Below are 23,444 nucleotides of genomic sequence, written 5' to 3' on the forward strand. Positions count from 1 at the left end.
AATCTGTCTAGTGGACAACTATTCATTGTGCACTCCACAAATGTGGCCTTTACGGAAAAGTGGCAAGATATTTGAATTGTTGCAAGAAAGCGTATCTGCCATATCAAGATCACAAATGTCCTCCAAGGGCCAGTGGTGGCAGAATGTATTGATAAAACTACCCATTAACAAACTTTAAAAAATATTGATAAACAGCTGTCTCTGCATTTGGTGAATACTCCTTAAAATTAAATATTGAACTTTATTTGACTTGGCTTTTTTTTGACGGACGAAATTTTATTTACTTAAAATAAAGCCACATAAATAGTTATAGCAGGCCAAATTTGGGCCTTAAGCTTGACACGTGGTCTATACCATGAAACACGTTGGTGGCAGCATCGTGCTGTGGGTTGGCTCTTCATCAGCATGAACAGAAAAACTGGTTAATGAAAAGTGGATGGATCTACACATTTATCATTTTGAAAATGTATAATTTTCATGCCATTTCACAGTTGATGCACATCATGTTGTGTTGGTCTGTCACATACAGTGATTAAACACAGGGAGGCATGTGGTTATGATGTGGCAAAATGTTGAAAGGTTCAGGGGTTTGAAAGGCACTGTATTCTGCAAATTCTTCATAATAACATCAATCTAGCATATTTTGCGATATTGTTTCTATTAATGAGATAAACTTTTAATAAATAGAAAAATATTAAGTAACTGAAGTAGTCAAATGAAACTAACACGGCAAGGAGTTTGGTGTCCTGAAAAATTGAAAACTGACTTGTGATTGCCGTTGCTGACCAGACCGAGCTTGTTAAAAGCTTTCCGAAGGGAAGCTGCTTGCAGCCTGCTGAGAAGTGATACACTAGCATCAGGGAGCCGTTAGGCAGCCTTGTACTCTGGTGGACCTCTCACGCTGACAGTAATGCACCAGACTGCTGCTGCTCATTGCTGTCAACTTCGAAACCCATGGGTGTGGAAACGAATTTCACACCATAATGCTTCAGTGACAGCACAAATTAGAAAACTGAAAAGAGGGAGAAAAAGGGCTTCCAAAAAAGAGTGAGATATCAGTGTGCAGCAAGAAAAAGACAACAATATAAGTGGCTTATGTAACATCAGTGTTGAGAGTTATATAACAGGGCTACCTGGAACAAATTTAATTGTGCGTGTTTTTTATCCGCCGATGTGAATTCACTGATACGTGTGTTTTCTCTGTGTGTTTTTCCCCTAGTGTCTACATCTTATGCACAACTACAACACACTAATGGCAGTGGTGGGAGGGCTTTGTCACAGCTCGATATCAAGACTGAAAGACACCACATCACATGTACCCAATGAGGTCACCAAGGTAATCCTTAAAGAAGGCGCTTATAATAAAAATGCCTCAGATTTAATGTTTGCCGATGAACCTAAATTGTGTAAAACAGCTTTCACTTGTAATTTAATAACTATGCAAATTGCTGGTCTTTTGACTGAATTTATGTGACATTGCATGTAACATTGCACACTGAGGTTGAATTTCTACTTGCATGCAGATACTACTGCATCACACAGCTGCTAATCTGTTTTACAAGTTTTCCAGGTTGTAGTTCACAACAGGGGTATTCATTCACATGACTGATAAAGGAAAATATGCAAAAAAGCTAAGGAGAGTACAAGGAAGCTGCAGACAGTGTCCACCCAAGAAAAAAAAAATCAAGAGTAGCAATTTCTGCAGCTTGAATTTTAGTTAATAAACCAAGTATTTCTACAAGGAAGACAAAATCAGGAGAAACGCATGAGATCAGTTATTTATGGATGTAAAATATGGGCACAACAACAAGAAATTTAAAGACACTTTTTAGCAAAGACAATTCGACGGTTATTCACCACAATAGCAAATGTAAATGTAACAAAATCTGGTATTTAAAAAAATGGCAGCATTCAGATCACTTTTTGTGATTTTAGTTTCTGCTCTAACCAGTATGATTACTCCAGTGAGCACAGGCATGCGTCAGCATGTTTTTTCATATTTGACATGTAACGGTTTGACTAAAATAATGTAGCTCAAACTCTATAGGTATACAGTTAAAGTTCCTCTTAAGAGAGGTGTGGCTGCAAAGACATTTTCAACATCAACAGCTGGTTTTAAAATTGTCTGCTTTGAAAAACAATAAAATGACGGTCTAATAAATTTTTGTTTTACATTTCTTGTATTTACAGGGTTTATGACTGAAACATGGTATTTGCTATATAAGTTGCCAAAGAGGAACAACAGCAGCCTAACCACAACATTTTGTCAAAAATACCCCAGAAATTAAACATAAAAAACATTTTGTTATTTTACAACAATAATAATTGTCAGCATGAGTCATAAGTGACTATAAAATCTTTAAATGTTGCTGCAAGAAAGAAATTACTGCATACAATGAACTAATTTCCTTTTATAAAGGACGATCAAGAAATCAACACTTGCCAAAAGAAATAAAAAAGGAGGCACAGAGTGAGCTTTCTGGGACAACTGGAGAATTTGACCAACACTTAGCAAAACATATCAGCAATTCTCAAATACTTTGAAAGATTAAATTTCTTCCAGAAAATGAGAAACTAGAGATCTAAATAGGAATGTCTCATGAAAGGCATTTTAGCACCAGATTATAGCCACACCATAACCACAAAAATCTGCCATAACGTGGAGCTTGCCGAATCTTATGAAATTCTTCTGTGGTGTAAAACTAAGGTTCTCGCTCCATTGCGTGCCGTGGAGCATGAGAGTTTGCTGACTGTTTGAGGAAGCTCAAATCTTCTGTGGTGAGAAATTGGTGGTTGTTGTCATAGTGCATATCTGGATCCTGTGTGCAACGTGAAGTAGCCTGATCGCAGCAATGGCCCTGCCCTGTCAAATGCTAAATAAACTCACTAAGTAAATGAAAGGCATAATATTAGCTGCTGTAGTAAAATAATATCCACCATGCTCAGGTTATTTTCGCACAGAGATTGGTATCCCATGTGCTCCCATTAAATAGAGCTCCAAGATGGAGAGGAGGGCCCACATCCCCAAATTGCGCATACATGCCGTTTGCTGAAAGGCTAGGGATAGTAAAGAATTTTTTATTCTGCTGTTTAAAAATGCAAAGAGAAGTCTTGGAATAAGGGGACCAAGAAAGACACAAGAGCAAATATTGTGTGAGCTTATCAGGAAGGCTCAGTTTCAGCTTTCCTGACATATTCATGAAAATACTGATGATGTTTCCTCCAAGTTGATAATGGATGGAAAGAAACTTACCACATATGGAAAATAGGATTTGGCGCCTGTGCATACAGGTTGAGGAAGCATTCTAGTGAAGCGACAATAGCCATCATGGCAGGATTATGGTAAATCTGAAAATGCTGCATAAAAACCTATTTAGTGAGAACAAAGCACTGAAAGGAGGTTTTCTGAATATACTGTGATTCAAGGATGTTTGAACAGACAAGTAGGTCCTGAAAATCATTAGGATATCTTGATCTGGAGTGAATGGGGCCTGAGATAAGAGCTAAAACCAAATTCAGACAAAAACATGAAAAAAATGGCTATGTACATCTGCCTATGCTGTCTTTACTGGGGCTGGTACTAACTACCAGCAGTCATTGCGCAAAATCGGGTATGCCCTGGACAGGTTGCCTGTCCATTAAATGTCCAACAGTGTACAGAATAGAAATAATTACTAAACCCCTTTTAGTATTCATCATATTGTTCCTACTTAACAATTAAGTAGGAAAAATAATTAAGGTTCAAATATACTCTAGTGTATTTTACCTTTGAATCTATTCCCCAGGTATTAAACGAGATGACGGACCTGCTGTCCTCCTGCAGAAACTATGACAACTACAGACAAGCTTATAACAAAGTGACGGGTTTTAAAATCCCAATCCTTGGTGTCCATCTCAAAGACCTTATTTCAGTCAACGAAGCCATGTCAGACTATGTGGATGACAACAAGGTGAATGTCCAGAAGCTCCAGGCACTCTACAACCACATTAATGAGCTCATTCAGCTGCAGCAGATTCCATCCCAACTGGACGCAAATAAGGACCTTGTTCATCTGTTGACGGTAATGAACCTCTCAGCAAAACTTTGAATATTAAGACTGTGTGAAATATTGCGCAGCGTGATGTGATTCACTAAGTTGTAGACACATACATAAATGAAAATGAGCCTGTTACAGCATACAGTTTGTTATGTGTGGGTGTGATGAGAGCCCATGATCTATGAGTGTGTGGGTATCGAGCTGAATGTGAATGAGACTGAGTTCAGATTGCTGTATTGTTGTGTTATCTCCGTTTTATTCGCACTCAAAGGACAGGATGCCCTTGAGACATAACAATTGTCCTGTGAAACTGAATTTCCCCTTAACACAGCATTTAATTCAAGGAGAAATCCTGGCATTGGGGCATATTCTTTTCTATTTACCTCTCATGTGTTCATGTTGTTCTCTCACACAGTTGTCCTTGGACCTCTACTATACTGAGGATGAGATTTATGAGCTGTCTTACGCACGGGAACCAAAGAACTGTAAAGCACCGGTGAGTGACACCTCATGCTAATCTCAGGTACATCACTTAGAAATACGGCCCTGATCAAACATACAGGAACTTACTGGTAATGTCTAAAAAGCTCTTTGCACTTTCTTTGGAGGTGTTTGCGGCACAGTTATTATCAGATTCAGATTTAGATCTGAGATCTGAGAACTAAAATGCTTATGGAAGGAGCTTGATTTAGTTAATCATAAACCATTTTCTGTGACAGTTTTCTCCACATTTTTAATGCTTTCTTCATATTGTTGAACTAATTTGCAAATACTCCAATAAAAGTAAAAGAAAATTAGCCAGTTTTATTTATCTATTCATCCTGTACTTTGGGAACTTTAATCCAGAAAAGGATATTGCTGGTCTAAGTAGGATCTCTTTGTCATAGTTTGAATATTGTAAATGTAAAATTAATTTAAAAATGTGCATTTCCAAGAAATTTACTTTAAAATCACTGAAGAATGTCACCAGGTTCGCCTGAAAATCAATAATCTTGGGTTTTTTTAATAACTTTGTAGAGCACTAGTAGCTTAGTTTAGTCTGACATCTAAAAGTTACTTTTCCACACAAAAGATTGTTGACGTGTCAGTTTGGATATATATTTTTTTGTCCAAGGCACACAATACCGCTTTGGTTCATAAAAAATGTATTAAGAGTTTTGGTTTGTGAAGGGCACATTAGTTTGCACAGCCATTGTGTTCGTTTAGCTGTTTTCTGCTGAGACACCCAGGAGCTAATACTAAAATGTATAACTGTTGCTCAATGTCAGCATTATGTGTGTGTAAAATATTGTTTCCTTCTTCAAGTAAACTTTTTTAACAATATACATAAAACATTGTTTTTAATAGCCAGCAACCCCCTCCAAACCTCCAGTTTATGTGGACTGGGCTTCGGGGGTGGCTCCTAAACCCGATCCTAGAACCATCAGCAAACATGTGCAGAGGATGGTAGATGTAAGTGCTTCTTTTTTTAAACTGCTAGCATACACATCCGCATGCGTTCATTTCAGCAGTCTACTGCTGCAGCTAAAGCACACTGACATCATTATAACAATCGTGCTTTCTTCTCGTCTCCTACAGTCTGTGTTTAAGAACTATGATCTAAACCAGAACGGATTTATTTCTCATGACGACTTTGAGAAAATTGCTGCAAGCTTTCCTTTCTCCTTCTGTGTCATGGACAAAGAGAAGTGGGTATTTGACAGGTTGCACCCTCTTTTTGTTTGGTTCATTTCTCTTCAGAGAGGAGAGGAAGCAAAAGTGGTATTTGTTGATGAACATAGCAACAGGAAGCGTAAAATAGATGCAGAAGGAACTCAATAAACCACCTTATAAATAGTCACATGAAAACCCAAACAGCTCATGTTCCTACTTTTAATAACATATTAGATGAAGTAGATGAGTTGGTGTAGATATTAATAGAAGGTGCATATAAAAGGAATTATGTGGAAAATAAATTTTAAAGATGTTTACTTTTAAACACTGTATCATTCATGGATGTTTGTCCTTTTTTGGTTTTAAAGGAAAGGTCTTGTAAGCAGAGAGGAGATCACGGCTTATTTCATGCGAGCCAGTGTTATCTGCTCCAAATTGGGCCTGGGTTTTGTTCACAACTTTCAGGAAACCACTTACATGAAACCCACTTTTTGTGACAACTGCTCAGGGTTTGTAAGTAAACGCTACAAAAAAAGGACAACTTGTTTTTAATAGCATGACTAAACTTGGTGATTTTCTCTGTTTTGTTGCATCAATTAATAAGTTTTCTTTCTTGCGTACTTTCAGTTATGGGGTGTCATCAAACAAGGATATAGATGCAGGGGTAAGTTTTATCTCTGTCTTGTTTCACTCCACCATGTCTATCTTTGGCCAACTGTCGTGTTTAGAAACACAGAGAGGTGCATGCACTTTTGTAGTGGGGAGCAGGAGAGGTGAGCTGTGGTTTTTTGAGTTGCATTTTGCGAACTGAACCCTGCAGCACAGGAACAAAGTACAAAAAAAAAAAGAAAGACTGTTGTACTCTGAACAACAGATTTCCCCCTCCCCCGTCCTGCAGGAGACCTGAAAGAAGTATTTGTTTGCTCGGCTGTAGGCTTGCACCGGTCTGAGAGTTGCATTTGCAGAAGAGATAGTGTTCATTGAGAAGTGGGATGTCAGTTTGTTGATGCGAGGTGAACTTCCTGCTCTAACATGTGCATTGTTTTGGTCTGCTCAGACTGTGGCATGAACTGCCACAAGCTGTGCAAGGATCAGGTGGCGTTTGAGTGCAAGAAGAACACCCGATCGACCAACACCGTTGACAGTCCAACACCGAGCTCCACTCCGATTGCATCAAGCACCTCAGAGGGTGGGTTTTTTTGATTGCGTTCCCAGCAGAGGCGGTCTAATTTTCATACACGTTGTTTTTACTTTCACTACTAGCTGAAAGTAGAGCTCTGTTACATGTGCCATCTGGTGGTGAAGACTTTTCAGCTTATCTCCTTATCTCAAAACGCAAACTATTTCCTGAAATCACTGTCAGCCAGACTCCACACGAAGCTAAAAGTCACAATTTACATTTTTAAGTTAAGTTCCCCGCAACTGAAACAAAACAACTGTTGAGTTCAAGGTCCGCTGTGAAGGTAATTTCCTTCCAGCTGTCATTGGGAACTGGTTCACTTACAGTAATTTTTAAAGCTGCCCACCTTCTGCAAGAAAGCTACTATTTTCAGAACAGATTAACTTTCAGTTTTACTTAATATAAACTTACTTGCCAAGAATGAACTTTAAAATGTGTGGGCTTGTTTCTGATGCACTGTTTTGCCAAATTTGTCTAGCTAATCATGACGTACAGAGCTTAGTCATTTTGTTTTGTGGTGTTTGATGTCCTTTAAGATATGAAAGTGGCATAGCATCACAAAAAAAAGAACAATGTTGCACTTTCTATTTGTCTGTTTGAAGAAATTAATAATAAGATGGCTCTCCTTAGGTTCAGAAGAGTGTCCGTTCCCTTACCCATCAGATGGGAGAAGGGACTGGAGCCCAGAATCTCCAATCACACCCAACTGGAGGCCTGCAAGAGTCCATAGCTACACCCAGACAGAGGGACCTCAGTTATCCTCGATGGCGCCTGAAGCCAGCCGCCTTCAGTCCTCTCTCCTAATCCCCGTCCCACCCATCCTCCCCTCCTGCCCCAGCCCCATGCCCTTGAGAAAACAACGATACTGTGCCAAGTGGGAGAACAGAGCTTCTGTCTTGCAAAAACCCAAAGAGTCAGTGGAGGAGAGCAAATGCACTTATGAATCTCTGGAATATGTGAGTATGAAATTTCTGCCTCACCGACTTTAAATGCAGAACATTTATTGTATTTAGCTAAAACCCAATCTTTACCTTTTTATTTTTCCTTTCAGGAAAACCTGAGACTCCAACAAGACAATGAGGCACTACGTGAGAAACTCAGGGAGACAAAGTTGGAAGTGGAGAAATTGAAGTCATATCTGAAGAAACATGCTCTTCATCCTGTGGTGGAGGAGGACTCCTCCTCTTAGAGATGAACCTCTGCAGAGAGACTGGTGTCAATGCCCTGTGGTGGAAGATGTTAATTTTAATTTATTGATCACGGACAGTGAACATGTTTTACAAGAAAAGGTGCATCTCAATAAATTGCAATATCATTGAAAAGTTTATTTAAATCATCTACGTGGCAGGGGAACTGATTAACTATACACATAATTTTTATTAATTTTGGGAATTGTGGCGTATGGGCAATAAAACCCCCAAAATTCAGTGTCTGTCAATAGTATTTTTTTTATAAACAGGAATGTTATGGAATGGCTTAAGCAGTCATGTGTTTGACTGCCGCCATTTACCTAACAGACACTCATTGAGACATTTAAGGTAATTCACTGAATGTAATTTCTAGTGAGTCCACAAACAACAGGAATTAAAGGAGGCAAAGGACTGCGACACAAAGCCCATTTCAAAGCTTTGGAGAGTTTTGCGAGATGCTGTGCTGCCATACACAGACATATATCACTTTGTATTTTATTATTCTGTGCAATATAGCTTCACTTTTTGAACTAATTATGTATTTCATTTTGTTGAGATGCAGCTCTATCCTGAGAGTCGGGTGACTTGGTATAATGTGAGAAAAGTGAAATTAAGTTTTAGTGCTGATTGTGTATGAGTTTTCTAAGACTACATTGCAGGATGAAGTAACAGTTTGTGAATGATTTTTGGTGGCATGCATCAGAATTAAGCTACATTATGAAAACAAGTTAAACAGTTATGACCAGGCATGGGCCAGTTTGAGATTCTGATATGTTAATGCTAAGTAAAAATGTATTCACTGTATTTAGGGGAAAAATATTGAACTGAATTGTGAAACAGGATAGGAAAAAAATCTGAATTTTTTCTACATTTTAAAAACAATACAACAGTCACTCTTACTATTGCCAAAATATTTAAATATATTGATTATATTGATTATAGTGTTTGAGAAAGACCCGAAAGATATATTAAAAATTGCTCTCCATTCTTTTATCCTTAAACATCTGAAATATGTCCATCTATTTAAATTAGATTTAAATAGATTTTAAATGTTTATCATTGTTTGTTGTAGCTCTGGTTCAGGAGTTTCTGTTATTAACTGTGAAAAAACTACATGCCTAGAGGTTACCTCTCTGTGTCAGCCTTCAAAATCTGCTCCTGAACTGAATTGCTGCAGCTTGTTTAGATATTTCTGTTAAATTATCAGCGAGCACTTCTTTCGCCATGGGAAAATGCAGAGCTTTGGTGTGAAAACATGGATTATATTTGTTCAAAACACATGAAAGCCCTGGGGTTGCGTGGCAGAATTGTTAAATACTAAGTTATTGACAAAGTTAGATTTAACTACCTGTGTTTCTGTAAAACAAGTGTTTCTTAAACAAGTAAATTATTAAGTTAGCTTTCTTGTTATTTTTCATAATTGTTTGGGATATTTTTTTATTTTAACAGAAATATTTCCAAACTGCAGAATTTTTCTTTCTGCTAAGCAAGGAAAGACTGGAGTAGCCTTCTTGCAGCCAACTGACCAGCAGTGCACGGCAACTGAGGGAAGGGAAGTGCACAGCTACTTTATGTTCCAAACAAGCTAGAGAAACTTCTGATCAAAAAAGTGATTTTGAACAGAAGGAATGACTGGACAGAAATATCCATCAGTTTCAAAGCTTAGTAGCAGTAACCGGCCCATGCCTAGTTAGGACAGACAAACTCTTTTCTCATAGGAGCGAGTATTTCTCACATCTGGTGAAATGTTTTTTTGTTTTTTTTTGCCTCTGTCAAAACCCATGAAAGACAGGCCATGATCCAATCAGCAAGTGCAGTATTTAAGAAAGTATAGCAAATGTGTTTGATCAATTCTTGATCAGTTAGTGAAGTTAAATATTTATGTTAAACATAATAAAGCAGAAAACGGTTGCTGCATAAAGAAAAGCGTGTGCAGCAGGAAGCATATGACAAATAAGTTACTACCAGCGACGATAAGAGGCCACCGTATTTTATCTCCATTCTAAAAAACGGACCACTTCGATCTCCAGAACTTTTGTTGCTCTATTACATTTTTTTCCTTTTCAGTGCATTGCTAATATTTATTGTCTGAAACACTACATAGTTCTTATACTGCATAAGAATTTTTTTTTGTACACGATAGTGGTACTTTTTCTGACTTATTTATGCCCCTGCACAACTGCCTTTTTTTGTTGTGTAGCTGTATCATTTATTACTATGTGGTCTACTGTAGCAGTGTTGTACTGTGAATGATGGTCAAGATCCATGTTTTTGAATTGTGCCTAATGTATTGTAAATACAAGGTATACGCATATTATGCCATATCAATTGTCTAGTTTAAACCCCAACCTCCATGTATTGTTCTCTTATTGTTCTAATAAATAATGTGCACTCTGGATTATAATGTAGCTCCAGTGTTACCTCATGTGGCCATCGGGGGTCAGCAAAACCCCATGAGAACAGGCATCTTGCCTCTTTGTTATTATTGACCTTCATTTTACCTGTTAATTGGAAATTTCTTTATATATGTGGCTCTCCAATTAGAGGTATGTGTATTTAACTAATTGTATCAAACAAAAGTGCATGACAACATCAAAGTCATGTGGTTTTATCTTATTCTGTAGTTAACTTAAAACCCCTTTTCACCTTTATTCAGCATGATTAAGTTGTATTTTATGATTTTGTACACGAGGCATATTTTGTTGGACTTTAGCATGGATTATTGAGACTAGAGCCTTTAAAAGCAGCCTGTACTCACTGAAATATCCAGTCTCCTATGTCTCCATATCTTTGCTGCACCCAGCAGCAAATATTGGCCTTCAGATAATGAGAGGTCAACCCTTTGGTTGGCAGAAGCAGAGATTCAGACCAAGTGTTTGTTTCCTCATATTTCCATGAAGCCTCATTGCAAATACCTGGCAATTTGTTGTATTGGTGCTGTACATCAGTGTGAGCATTTCTGTAGCTTTAATTCTTCCCCTGATGAAGGAAACCTATTCCCCTTGAATTAAGTTGTGCTTCTTTACGTCTTCCTGCCACAACAACGTATTTTCCTGAATTGGCATGAAGAGAGAGCCAGTGAGAAAGGATACTCTCTGAGGCATAGCAAGCCAAGCCATGGTGACAGCTAATTTACTTTTATTTGAATGTGACACCCAGCTGCTGGAGAAGAACATCCCCAATCTAGTAGGCTTCATGCCCACTAAAGGCTGAATAATTTCCAACATCATTGCTATCTGAGAGAATGGCAGAAAAGAACCTATGTTCAACCCAAAGAGACATTGTTGTTCTCAGGCGGCAGTATCTGTTGTAGAGAAACAAATAATTCATCCTGATATGCTAATAATGTTGCGGTTAAAGCCATAGGTTTATGGGCATGTCGCTAATATACATTTTTTAAAACTTATAATAATAATGTATTTTATTGGACTGGTCAGATAATACACGCACCTTAAATTTCTAAAAACAGGAATGTGTGAAATTTTTCCTAATCAAAATTGCAAAGTCTCAAATTCAAGGCCATTCTTTTTATTATTCAACAGCAAATTTCTAGTATAGTTTCATCTGGACATGTGACTGTTCTCATCAGAAGTGGTAATCCTCATCTAAATTGGTTAGAATTTTTAACAGGGCTCAACACTTTCAGACATAACACTGTAGCTTTATTTACTAAATGGTTGCAGTGATGAAGGAGGTTTAGGAGGAGAAGAGCATATCTACACTCTGAGATCAGAAGGTGACAGTGAACTGTAAGTGATAATTTTTTTTGTTTTCTTTCAGAGATTCCTGTTTGAGGAACAAGAAATGTTTCATATTAAGCAGATATGAGAGCAGTGTGTTTTGAAGTGATTCGTACTGCTGCTTTCACAACGGCAGCTAGAAGACCAGTGAATGGATTCAAGGAGGGAAAATGGAAAACATTTCCCCAACGATTGAAGAGAATGAGGAAGCAGAGCAATAAAACATATTGGTTTCTGTTGAGGAAGACAGCAGCGATAACCGTCAGAACTTGAGGGAGGAAGAAACATAAGAGAAGGTTGGCCAGATAACAACAATCTGGCATCTGCCTCAGGGGATGTATTGTCTTTATGCTCCTTCTGATTGGTTTTGATGAGCTGCAGCTGCAGGGACACAACTGTCAGCCCCACCTTTCAATGTGAAAGGTGAGGAGAGACACACATTCAAACAACCAATATTGGAAACCGACCAATTTATATGGGCTCTGGAATTTCAGCCAAGAAAAGAGCTTTAAGATCTCACCAGAATTATACCAGAAGCTTATTTATTCGGGGACCTTTGCCCAGATATTGTGAAGTAGGGCATAAGCCTGGATGCATCATTTTGATCTAGGGTAAATTAGAGTCTACAGTGAAGTGGAACTTGTGCACTATGTGTTTGTTTCTGAAATCTCTGACTTTATATGTTGCATAATAATTTCTCTCTTAAAAAGAGAAGAAAAAAACAAGCGACAATACACAAAATTATACTGTTGTGTATGTAACACAAGAAAATACTGCTTCAGCACTATTTTATATATCATTTTGATATTTTATATATTTTATATTTTAGCATGATCACATATATAATTTGATCACCAGTTATTCAGGCGTCACAGCTAACATTACTTCAATCACTTAGCTTACTCATGCAATTCCTGATAAACTCACCTCGGTACTACAAACGCTTGAAAGTGAATCTACTGTCTGGTTAATTCCAGTGTTGTATAGTAACGAAGTAAAAATACTTCACTACTTTACTTAAGTATATTTTGGAGTACTTCATACTTTCCTGGAGTATGAAAATTTTTGATGACTTTCACTTTTACTTCACTATATTTCCGAACTTAATTGCGTACTTTTACTCCGATACATTTTCAATGTGTGGTTTAGTTACTCGTTACAAAAAAGCGAGAGAGAGAAACGCAAGTGTTTTGATCCCACCTACTGATTAGCAAGTAGCAAGTAGGCTACGAACAAAGTTCGTAGCCTACTTGCCTGGGCTTGTTCATCACCACCAATAGGATACACCTTCTTCTTCTTCTTTTCTATGATGGCGGATCACAAGCAACTTTAAGGTGCATACCGCCACCTACTGTACATGAGTGTGTAGAAGCATTACTTCACATCTATTAAATTCTATTTTTTAATTTTGTATTCTTAAGATAAATAAACAATGCTTTCCTTAATTTGTGAATATCTGTTATGTTTCCTTCATTTCCTAATATACCTTTAAGATTCCATTCATGCCCCATATTTCTAACTATTCTCTTTAATTCTTCCCTTTCGAGTTCATTTGACTTACATTTCATCAAGATGTGTTCTACATTTTCTTTCTCTCCACATCTCTCACATTTATCATTATTTTTCCTCCCTATTGTATAAAGCATGTCATTTAAGTAGGTATGACCTACTCTTAATCTACTAATTATTATTTCTTCTCTTCTGTTTCTTTCATTAATGCTTCGAATTTGAACTGACTTTTGTACTTCATATAATCTTCTTCCTTTCTTATCTTCATTCCACATTTTTTGCCATTTCTTGATTTCTTTACTTTTAATTAGGATACACCTGTTTCGCTTCTCCCATTAAACACAAAGCAGGTCTCGCAATCAGTAGCAGTCACATGGAAATTCTATCTTACAAAAACTCCCCGTCCAACTTGAAGAAACACATCGAGGTAACTTATGAAATGGTTATAATCCTCCTGTTTCAGTAACTATAGCTTGGTCACTAGACACTACTGTATTGTGAAATCTTGACCATAAATGAACTTTGTTTGGCATTGTTTCAGTTCCATACGTAGTGTATTTAGCTTAGGCCTAATGTTGACTGTATCAGGCTACCTAGACTCCTCTGTTCAAGGGGAAACAGAAGCCATAGCGATAGCAATTTAGACTAAATTTAACGAATATAGGAAAGGCATGCAAGTTCAAAACCAGGTTTACAGATGCCAATAAGCTGCATTTCCCTCCCAATTCTTTTTTCTTTTGCATAATGACCAGTTGTGTGCACCACCTACTGACTGTAGCATTGACTGATTCACTGATTTGTGAAGTAGAGTAATCGTAACAGCTCTTTTTCTTCATGTTGGCCGCATTTTCTGTACCATTTATTTTTCTCATTTTCAGCACTGACCTTACTTGAAGGGAAAACTTAAGGCTTACAAAAACTATTTTCTGTCCTGGAGGGTATACTAAGAAGCTGGTTCAGTTGTAAAGCAGGTTAAGTTAACCTTGTGCTATAGGTAAAGCACCTACTTTTCTTAACTAAATGATGCCTGCAGGTATATCTATTAGCAGGTTTAATTTTGCCTGCACATGGTTGTGTACATTATTTTAAGTGTATTTGACAAGTTTACCAAAATATAAAAAATGTCATTCAAACTGCATTTGCTTTGTTTTACTTTTTACTTGTACTTTTCATTACATTACTTGAGTACATCCATTTTTACAGTAATTTCCATACTTAAGTACAAGAAGTTTCAGATACTTTAAGACTTTTACTCAAGTAACATTTCAGTCAGTGACTTCGACTTTTACCAAAGTCATATTTTGGAGAGGTACTTGTACTTTTACTTGACTCTGAGATTTCAGTACTTTATACAACACTGGTTAATTCACCTCTTACATATCTTACCAGTAGAGGGGACTATAGCGTAATTTAATTCCCAGAAAGTCAGGTTAACCTTTGATGTGAAAAAAACAACAAGATGGTGAAATCCCAGCACAAGTAATGTTCCTGATCTTGAGACAGTAACACACCGTGAATTCCACACAATACTCCCAATACACACGTACTATTTAAATCAAAAGTGCATTAAAACCGGTCCACAAACTTGAAATAGGGCAGTCGACTGAATTTTCTTACATATAGAACTGTGCAAAATCAACTTTTTTTCATTTAACCAGCGTACATGGCAAGGCTGAAAGCAATGTGACAGCAGTTATATATGACGTTCGTGGTGAATACAAATACATTTCTTCATTAAATAATTCTAACAGAGATGGTAGAAGCCAGATATTTTGCTGTGCATATCCCCGAAGATCCCTGAACGAGATTAAAAGACAAATAATATGTAGGTTAAATGATACAGACCGTATTTCTCGTCCAGACACTGAGGGCAAAAGACAACACTTCAGCAGTCAGACTAATTACAGCAGGCAGCCAGGGATGATTTATCGCCCAGACGTCCGTGTCTAGGAGGAATTGGGGCAACTGTGTGATACCCACCATCTAACCAAATCTGCTAATGAACACTGTAAAACTAATTAGACAAAGATGTGTACCAACTCCTGACAGCAAGAGTGGGGTATGGGGAAAAAATAATGACAGAACAACACAGGCATTTCTTATTTCAAACTTAAGGTTGAGCTACCACAAAAAAGTCAGCTTAGCTCACAGCATCCCAAAGGCTATTAAGCTGAATATAAGTCATAGGCTAATGATGGCCAAAGGAGTTGAAAAATTCACTTGATTGTGTAAGACATAATAAGGAACGTACACAATCCGACAAACTCTTTGGTGGAATGAAGAGAAAAGTCACTGTGAACATCTTAATTAAGCCCCATTTTTGCAGGAATACTACAAAGAAAAACTCCAGCACTCAGCTCTCACCGCTTAGCAAGCAACCAGCTTTTCCTCTGTAATAAAAACACTTATGAGGAGGTGTGAAGCCGAAGCCGGAGTAATAAATATGTGTGCAACGCAGCTAACTGTGCGAATACCCACAAAGAAATATCATTTTACCTCTCCAGCTCTCATAAAACGGCACACACTCATGAAACCATCTGTGGGCAGAGAAATTCATATCCTGTGAGAATCCAATGAACTGGCTTCATCTTGAAGAGGTAGCAAACAAAGCTTTGACTAAGGTATTTATGATAAGAATGACGGTAATACATGCATTTAAACATAGTAAACACACCCCTGATTTAGTCTCGTTAGTGTGGTCCTAACCGATTTAATAACACACATTAAAATAAAGGAAGCGGAGTACTGTTATGGAAATGTGGGATTCATGGTAATACACAATTCACCAGTGCAGCTGTCAGAATGATTTATGATTGACTTTCATTCCCTTTTATTGCTCCTCAAGGTGTACGTTAGTGCCAAGTGAGGTAGAAGGAAGCAAAAAGCGGCTCGAAATGTTATAATTGGACTGCAAAGAGTGCTTCATGTTTGCTCACACTCAAACTAAGGCTGTCAGGAAGATGCAAAATGCAACATCTTCAATCAAGAACTGACAGCTATGCCTAACCTTGAAGAAAACATATGCAATAAAGATATAATCTACAGCAATTTACAGAAAAATGGAATATAAAACAAGCAATTGTTAAAATTAATTGAAAAAAAAAGAATGGCACAAAAATGTTTGCGTTTCTTGCAAACTATACAAGAAACGCAAAGAGGAGGAAGTGTTGAGATAAGAGGGAATTTTCCCTGAAAAGGTTTGTAACAAAGAGCAGGTCAGACTCTGGTTGTGTTTGCTCCAGATCCAACATCTTCTTCTGCTTCTATGGAACATTAATTCACAGCGGGAGCTAAACACCTGCGTGAAAAGCTTTCAGAAAATCCCTGCATGAAGTCCAATGGTTTAAAATATATTTGCCTTTTTTTGTTTTAGGTATAGAAGGCACATGGGAATACATTTTACAAGCAAATGTGATTTTTGTGACTTTATTTTTTTATGAGTCAAAGAGTCAAAATTTGTTACAAATTTATAGCAAGTATGACAATTCTTCAAAAAATGTTAAGGGAATTACAATGAATCTAGAGAACACTGATTCTAGTAAACAAGAACAATCATTTTTAAAGCCATTTAGTAGCGCAGTGCCAGTCAGTGGCACTCTCCATGGGTTTCTTCAGGTCCTTAACCATCCTTTAACTGCCCCAAAAACATGACTGCTTGGTTAATTAAAGGATGATTCTTTTTCTGGACTTCATTTATTCATTTTCACTCAAAGCTACAAACCACTTACACTGGCAGGGTCTTTAAAACCCAATTTAAGATTTCTACATTTCTTCTTCAGTTTGTAAATCCACATAAAAACATGATCAAAGTCTTTTTGTTTCTAATGTTTTATCCCATTTATAAAACAATAAAATGGGGTTTCAACATAGAAGCAGAATTCACCCAGGGTGCCAATTATCCAAGAACTGCTACTGCTATTAACTAATGATTGCATGAGCAAAATGCAACACTCAAACATAAAATAATAACAAAATTAATATTTTCTCCTGACTCAGGCTGTTTTTATATATTAAAACAACCTCAGCTTAGTTTTTACACATTAGTTATGGATATTACTAATGTAATAAATATAGATACTTTTTAGATTTATAAGTTTGCAAAACATGATGATTAGCACTGATAAGTTAGCTTCCTGAATAACCTTTGCAGGTTTGACATTCAGATAAACAGCTTCACTAAAACCACATGATAAATTGGAGATCTGGGGTCGATACCAGCAGAAACAAATTGTTTTGACAAGACCAGTGATTCTATGAAAACATTTTGAAGGGACCTGAAGAAAATGAGTAAAACAGGAGGGAAGCTATGAAAAGGTTATTTGTATTGAATCATGTCTGTCATGAACAAAACCATATTGGTGACCTAAGAACCATAAAACATAAAACCTAACATAACAAGGTAAAATGTATGATTTCTCAGAATTTAATGTGCTTAAAACAAAAACTTTCATTTTATAAAGCTTGGATAATTTTGTTAGTGTGAAGACCTCCTGTGTTCCCATCTCTAATTTGAATCAATAGTCAGACATTCCCTGTAATGTTCCTCTTTATTGTTCTTGTCTGAGCTGTAATTTCAGGTGGGTTCATTATCTGAGCTCAGTCAAGCTTCTGGGGACGTGATTATTTAAAAAGCTATTTTCAGATCACACTGTCACATGCTGAGACTAATGAACAATATCTCCCTTGGATTTCTGTGGGTGTCAAAAGGTCAGCCAAGACTGCTTGTTTGTTAGTTCCCTTCTGCTAACGGCTTTCATTCTCCCTACAGAAGACGTACAGTTTGCTTCCTCGCTGAAAGACCAATGTAGACATAATTACAGGCTGTCAGAAATCCATGAAGTTCTGTCACACACAATCGTTTTCCCTGCCTCAGTGACATCTGAACACCTCCCGGCAGGATGCTTGTTGACTTGGAAAGCCTTTTAAAAGAATCAATTCTCAAACATGTGACCTCTGAGAGGGGAGTAATCATCACGATCTAAGATGAAGAAAAATGAATATCTGTAACTGCTCATCCATTCAAGCACTCTAAGGTCTGAGGTTCTATAAATGGCCACTTTCCTCCACTACATCATTTTGGTCATCATTTCCCAAAAGGCAATGCTGAAAAGGACTGATGCTCTGAAAAGAAAAAGGCAAAAAGCAAAGATATAAGCTGATACAGACAACCCAGACTAACAAAAGGTAAAGCACAGTGTAATTAGCTTCATGATGAAGACTGTGAGATTATTTTGTTTCTGTCTTTATTATCATTCATTGAGTTATGTATCATCATATATTCTTTAACTTCTCCCTTATGGACAAGGAATGGAGCAGAATACTGCAAGTCATCTTTCACAGAAATTGTGGCTGCTGTCATTATTATTAAGATGTCCATCACTTTAAATGTCTAATGTGAAGCATGCTTCGGAACTAAGGACATTTTGCTGACAAACTGGTTTCATTGATAGTTCAGTGTCAGTGCTTGTTTAGCAATAGGTTAGTTTCAATTTTGATGTCAAAAGAACTGATTAGTACCAAAAGATGGGTGGCATGATAACACCCGGGCCATAGCAAAGAACTGCTTTTATCAGAAGCTGGAAGTCAATGTAGAGTCTGCCTCTGATTGGCTGATCAAGTCTTCTGAAGACTCCTTCCCTAGAGGTTATCAACTCTGTGACACATGTTTTTATTTGTACCACATGCATTGTTCATCTAATTTGTTGGAAAATTAATCAAGATTTTCAGTCTGCTTCTACGTTGTTTCACCTGGTTCCAAATTTGAAGTGAAGAAGTACCAAGAGATTCAACCACCCTCCAGTCTGAATGATCTGAGAGAGGTTAGGGAAGGAAACAGAGAGCTTCATTCAGTCAATAGTCTGACTCCAGACCACAAAGTAAGTGTCTTTTCCTGATCTGTAGCGACTCCTCTGGTGTGAGATAAAATGTTCTCTAACTTTGAATTCCCATCCTTTTTTCTTGTTTTCCCTCTAAAATATTTGGGATAAAAAGAAGAAAAAAATTAGCTTGGATAATACTGTGAATGGTCATTTTATTTGCTGTAGCAGTGAAAAATAATTATTTTCTATTTCAATTTGTGAATTACTTTAGGTTTTAATTAATAGGATTAGAGAGTCGACATTAGTTTTGAATAAAAACGGTTGTTTCCTGGTGGTTTTATGGTTATTCAATGGAATGTAGAAAAATGTATCCTTCAAACACATTTTTGACAGATCATAAAGTAATTTATAATTATTGTGCATAAATAACTGGGTTATTCATGCACAATAACACATTTAACCAAAGCTTAGAAACATATGCACAAGCCAAAACTGTTTTAGCACAGGATATGAAGTTCAAATGTCTTTTTTTCCCCACCCACCTTGAATTAGCCGTTCAGTTTATTCAAAAACATGGCCCCAATTTGGCCCCTTTCTAAATGCATCTCAGCTGAATGGCCTTTATAGTTACGCTGTGTCCCGTGGGCTGATGTAGCTTTAATATCCTCTGCTGTCAGACTCGCCTATGTTATTATTCACAACATGGCCATGTTTTTATTAATTACCAGATTATTATTATCCCCTCCAATTAAAAGAAGAACAGGTAAACACATACAGAGTCCAGTACGAGCAAAATGGACGTTAAATAAAATCACAAATTACATAAATAAAAAATACAATTAGATACTTTTCACCTAAATCTTTTCCAATAGCAGGTATGACTTCAAGGCTTTCTTGACATCATGCCTGCTCCATAATTGACATTGCTTTCAACTGTTCGGCTGAATAATAGATGCTTTCCCCATCCATAATTCATTGAAATGCAGTATTTGTCTTTCTTTTCCTCCTTCGAAGGCCAGAATTGTCACAGCCACTATGTGGGTTGCTTAGCTCCATTATTAAAAGGGAAGGTGATCAGCAAGATCTAATGAGAACATCACAACACATTTGGAACAATCAGAGCATGTGAAGATAAAGAGGACAGGTTGTTTACTTTTTCACTTATAACTCAAATTGACTCAACATCCATAGAAACATAAAGTCTCTTGCTTTGTGCACTACGTACCTTTATTCTGAAGTTAGGGCAAGTTAGTTTTACCAGCTGGGAGTTTGTGTATTTTATTGGTTATTTCATATTACCGTGTATTAAAACTGCTCATTAGGCTGAGTGATGGTTCAGATGGGGATTTAATCAGGTGCTCATTAATCTCTGCCTTTTCATAATGACCTCTATCTCTCTTGACATTAAGCCAAAAGGTGGACATAGTGTTTGACAGTGGCGTTGCAAACTGTTATAGGACGACCCTTTAATTAGTTCCCAGCTTCTCTGCTGTGAAACCAAGAAGGAGAGAGAAAAGAAAGAAATACAGAGACTGGATTTAAATGTCTGGAAATCAAAACAAAAAAACTTTAATCTCACAGTCGGAAAATAAGCAAATCATTACATCTGACTGTCTAAGATTAGATACTTATAACAACTTTTGAGACCGTCTTTGTGCAAAGATGTGTCAAGATCCATAAACATTAATAAAAATATTCGTTTTTATTTGAAGGAAGCAGAAAGTCATGGATTACAACTTTATCCAACTCTCTGATTAACTTAAAATACAAATAATGCATTTTAAGCTAATAAAATTCCAAAGTTAGTTTGATTTATTTTATAAGCAATTGTTTGGAAGCCAAAACGTTTTTCCATACTGAATAATAGTAATAAAATTAAAGTTTCCTTTTTTAATGGTTTTATATTTTGCTGCTAAGTTTGAATAGGAAATTATTTAAAGGTTTTTTTTTACACATCGATCTTTTACAAGTGTAAAAAGTGATGTACGGTCATATTTAATAAATTAGAGTTTGCATTTTAATGAGTCTCGTTTGTCAGATTACATTTAGCTTCTGAAAATAATCGTTAAGCAGGAATTAAGCATATTTTTCATACAGCACACATTTCTATATCAACTTTTGTACATAATAGCTCTATTTTCTTTGATGACCCAAAGTAAAGGAGAAAAAAATCAAAGGGCATATAAAGTAAGACTCAAAGGGCTATATTTAATAAATATAACTCAAACACAAAAACAAAAATTAAATGAATCACATATGTATGACTCATTTAGATTTTCTTTTACTGGGATTTTTCTTTTTCTCTTTTATTTGTTTGTGATATCTCCTGTGTTAAATATGATGCTTTGTATAGTGTGGAGTTTTGAGAATTTGTATTTTAACTTTCGACTCTGTTGTCTGTCTTGTTTTATTCTTTGAAAGGTAGTATTTCTTCTTTTCTTGCTATAACTTTAATATGTTGTATTACCGTGAAAACAGAAGACACAGCACTTAAGTCAAAGTGCATCTTTGGCTGTTGGCAAATGCATCAATATTGTATGTGCGCGCATGCCACTCAAGCACAGCAAGCACTAACCATTCATTTTAGATGAGAAAGGGGAGTCAGTACCAAAATTTGTGTTAAGCCACAAATGTAAGAACTGTCAAAACATCTCAGTGGAAACCTCAAAGATTTCTTATTTAAATATCAATTACAGTGAAAACAGTAGTTAACTGCTGTTCGGCTGGTCATAAACTGCTGTATTTTTAATATTAATCTATATTGATAATATTAATAATATTAATGCATAGCTATCTCTTACAAACCTGAAATTTAAACCTCTGTTTTGTCAGATTACCTTCTAATGAGCTAATGAAATATTGTTAGGTTGTGAAAATCTAAGCATGAGATTAAATGAATACTAGATTTTTTACATTTTATGTCATTCATAAAATGACATAAAATAACTTGCAATAACTTGCAATTAATCATTGTTAGCTCACTGTCTGAAGCCATGGTAGTAATTTAATCTGTGTCTCCCAATAATTCAGTTTGTTAAACTGATTATTTCAGTCCCAAGCTTCCTTATGAACACACCATTTATACAGATCTAGCCTACTAATGTGAACTAATGTGAACCATGTCAGAGACGGTATATGAGTGGAGTTTCAAGAAATATTGCATTGTTGCATGACATTAACGTTATCAGCTGTGATTTGTCAACAGATGGCATTAATTGCCAGTGTTTGTGTAATTTGTCTTTGCAGTTTCTTATAAAGTATTATGTTTCCTAGGCTAAAACTTTCCCTGCTTGTCAGCACTTGAGCTCTGTCTTGGTGCTCACTTTTCATCCTACATATCACCTATCAGAGGTAGTTGAGAGTTGTCAGCCTAGCCTTCACCATAAGGATATTTAAACAACATAATTTTTGGCTAAATATAGTTAATATGCAAACCACCTTTTTATCACGGTGCAAAAGCCTTAATGCCTACACCACAACATGCTTTGCATACTGTGTATGCACTGCATGTGCTGTAAAGAGATTATCCTGTGCATTATATAACTGCACACATCAGCGTGACAAACAGACTGGCTTCCTCCTGCAAAGACGTGGTTATGTCACTTTATGTAAAAGATGACAATTTCTTGGAAAAGGTGAGAAAAATGAAACTAGCATAAGCATTGCTACCAGTAAAAGTAAGGGAATAGTAGGAATGTGAATCTGGGGAGGATACAGATTATTTTAGCAAATTTAGCAGATACTGCGACAATATAACAACAGTATGTACCACCCATCCATTAACTTTCCTTTATCTGAGATCTGGTCGGTGAAAGAAGACATCCTTTTTCCCCATGTGACGGTCTCAAGGTCTAGCTCATTTTAATGGACCTCAAGGCAATCTCTTGTCACAAGGGACCTATGAACACACCATTTATACAGATCTAGCCTACTAATGTAAACTAATGTGAACCGTCTCAGTGAACTCTAACAGGTTCTTGGTCTTTCTGGGGTTTCCCTTCAAGTTGGATGCACTGGGAAAACCTCAAAAAATGCCACCTCTTACTACAAAGGACATTCTTCTCACTTTTTCATATCATGTCCTTTTCGTGTGGAAAAGCAGAAAACAAAGTTCTTCATAAAGAAACATGTTGATCAGCAGAATCTTATTTAGCTAAACAATATTTGTTGTATTTAAAGTACGGAATGTGTTTGAAAAGGCTGCATCAAGAAGTAAAGCTTGGCCTTTGGCATTAATCAGGTGAATGCTGTCAGTTGTAAGCAATGGCCCTTTTGTTCTGTGATCTCAGCAGAATGCAGTGGAAGCACACAGGGTC

General features: G+C 36.7%; 1 protein-coding gene across 1 annotated transcript in view; it reads left to right on the forward strand.

The window, feature by feature from the left end:
• LOC114134217 (RAS guanyl-releasing protein 1) overlaps positions 1–10,464 on the forward strand; it is a 24,208-nt gene extending 13,744 nt beyond the window's left edge. Inside the window, exons 8-17 of the mRNA XM_028000638.1 lie at positions 1,220–1,336; positions 3,786–4,061; positions 4,453–4,533; positions 5,385–5,489; positions 5,616–5,725; positions 6,059–6,203; positions 6,318–6,354; positions 6,748–6,879; positions 7,501–7,826; positions 7,922–10,464. Coding sequence (XP_027856439.1) covers positions 1,220–1,336; positions 3,786–4,061; positions 4,453–4,533; positions 5,385–5,489; positions 5,616–5,725; positions 6,059–6,203; positions 6,318–6,354; positions 6,748–6,879; positions 7,501–7,826; positions 7,922–8,059 — 1,467 coding nt within the window. The 3' untranslated portion in view covers positions 8,060–10,464. The remainder of the gene's footprint in view (positions 1–1,219; positions 1,337–3,785; positions 4,062–4,452; positions 4,534–5,384; positions 5,490–5,615; positions 5,726–6,058; positions 6,204–6,317; positions 6,355–6,747; positions 6,880–7,500; positions 7,827–7,921) is intronic.
• Positions 10,465–23,444: the final 12,980 nt, after the last annotated feature.

The sequence above is a fragment of the Xiphophorus couchianus genome, chromosome 19, assembly GCF_001444195.1.
Source record: "Xiphophorus couchianus chromosome 19, X_couchianus-1.0, whole genome shotgun sequence".
NCBI classification, from domain to species: Eukaryota; Metazoa; Chordata; class Actinopteri; order Cyprinodontiformes; family Poeciliidae; genus Xiphophorus; species Xiphophorus couchianus.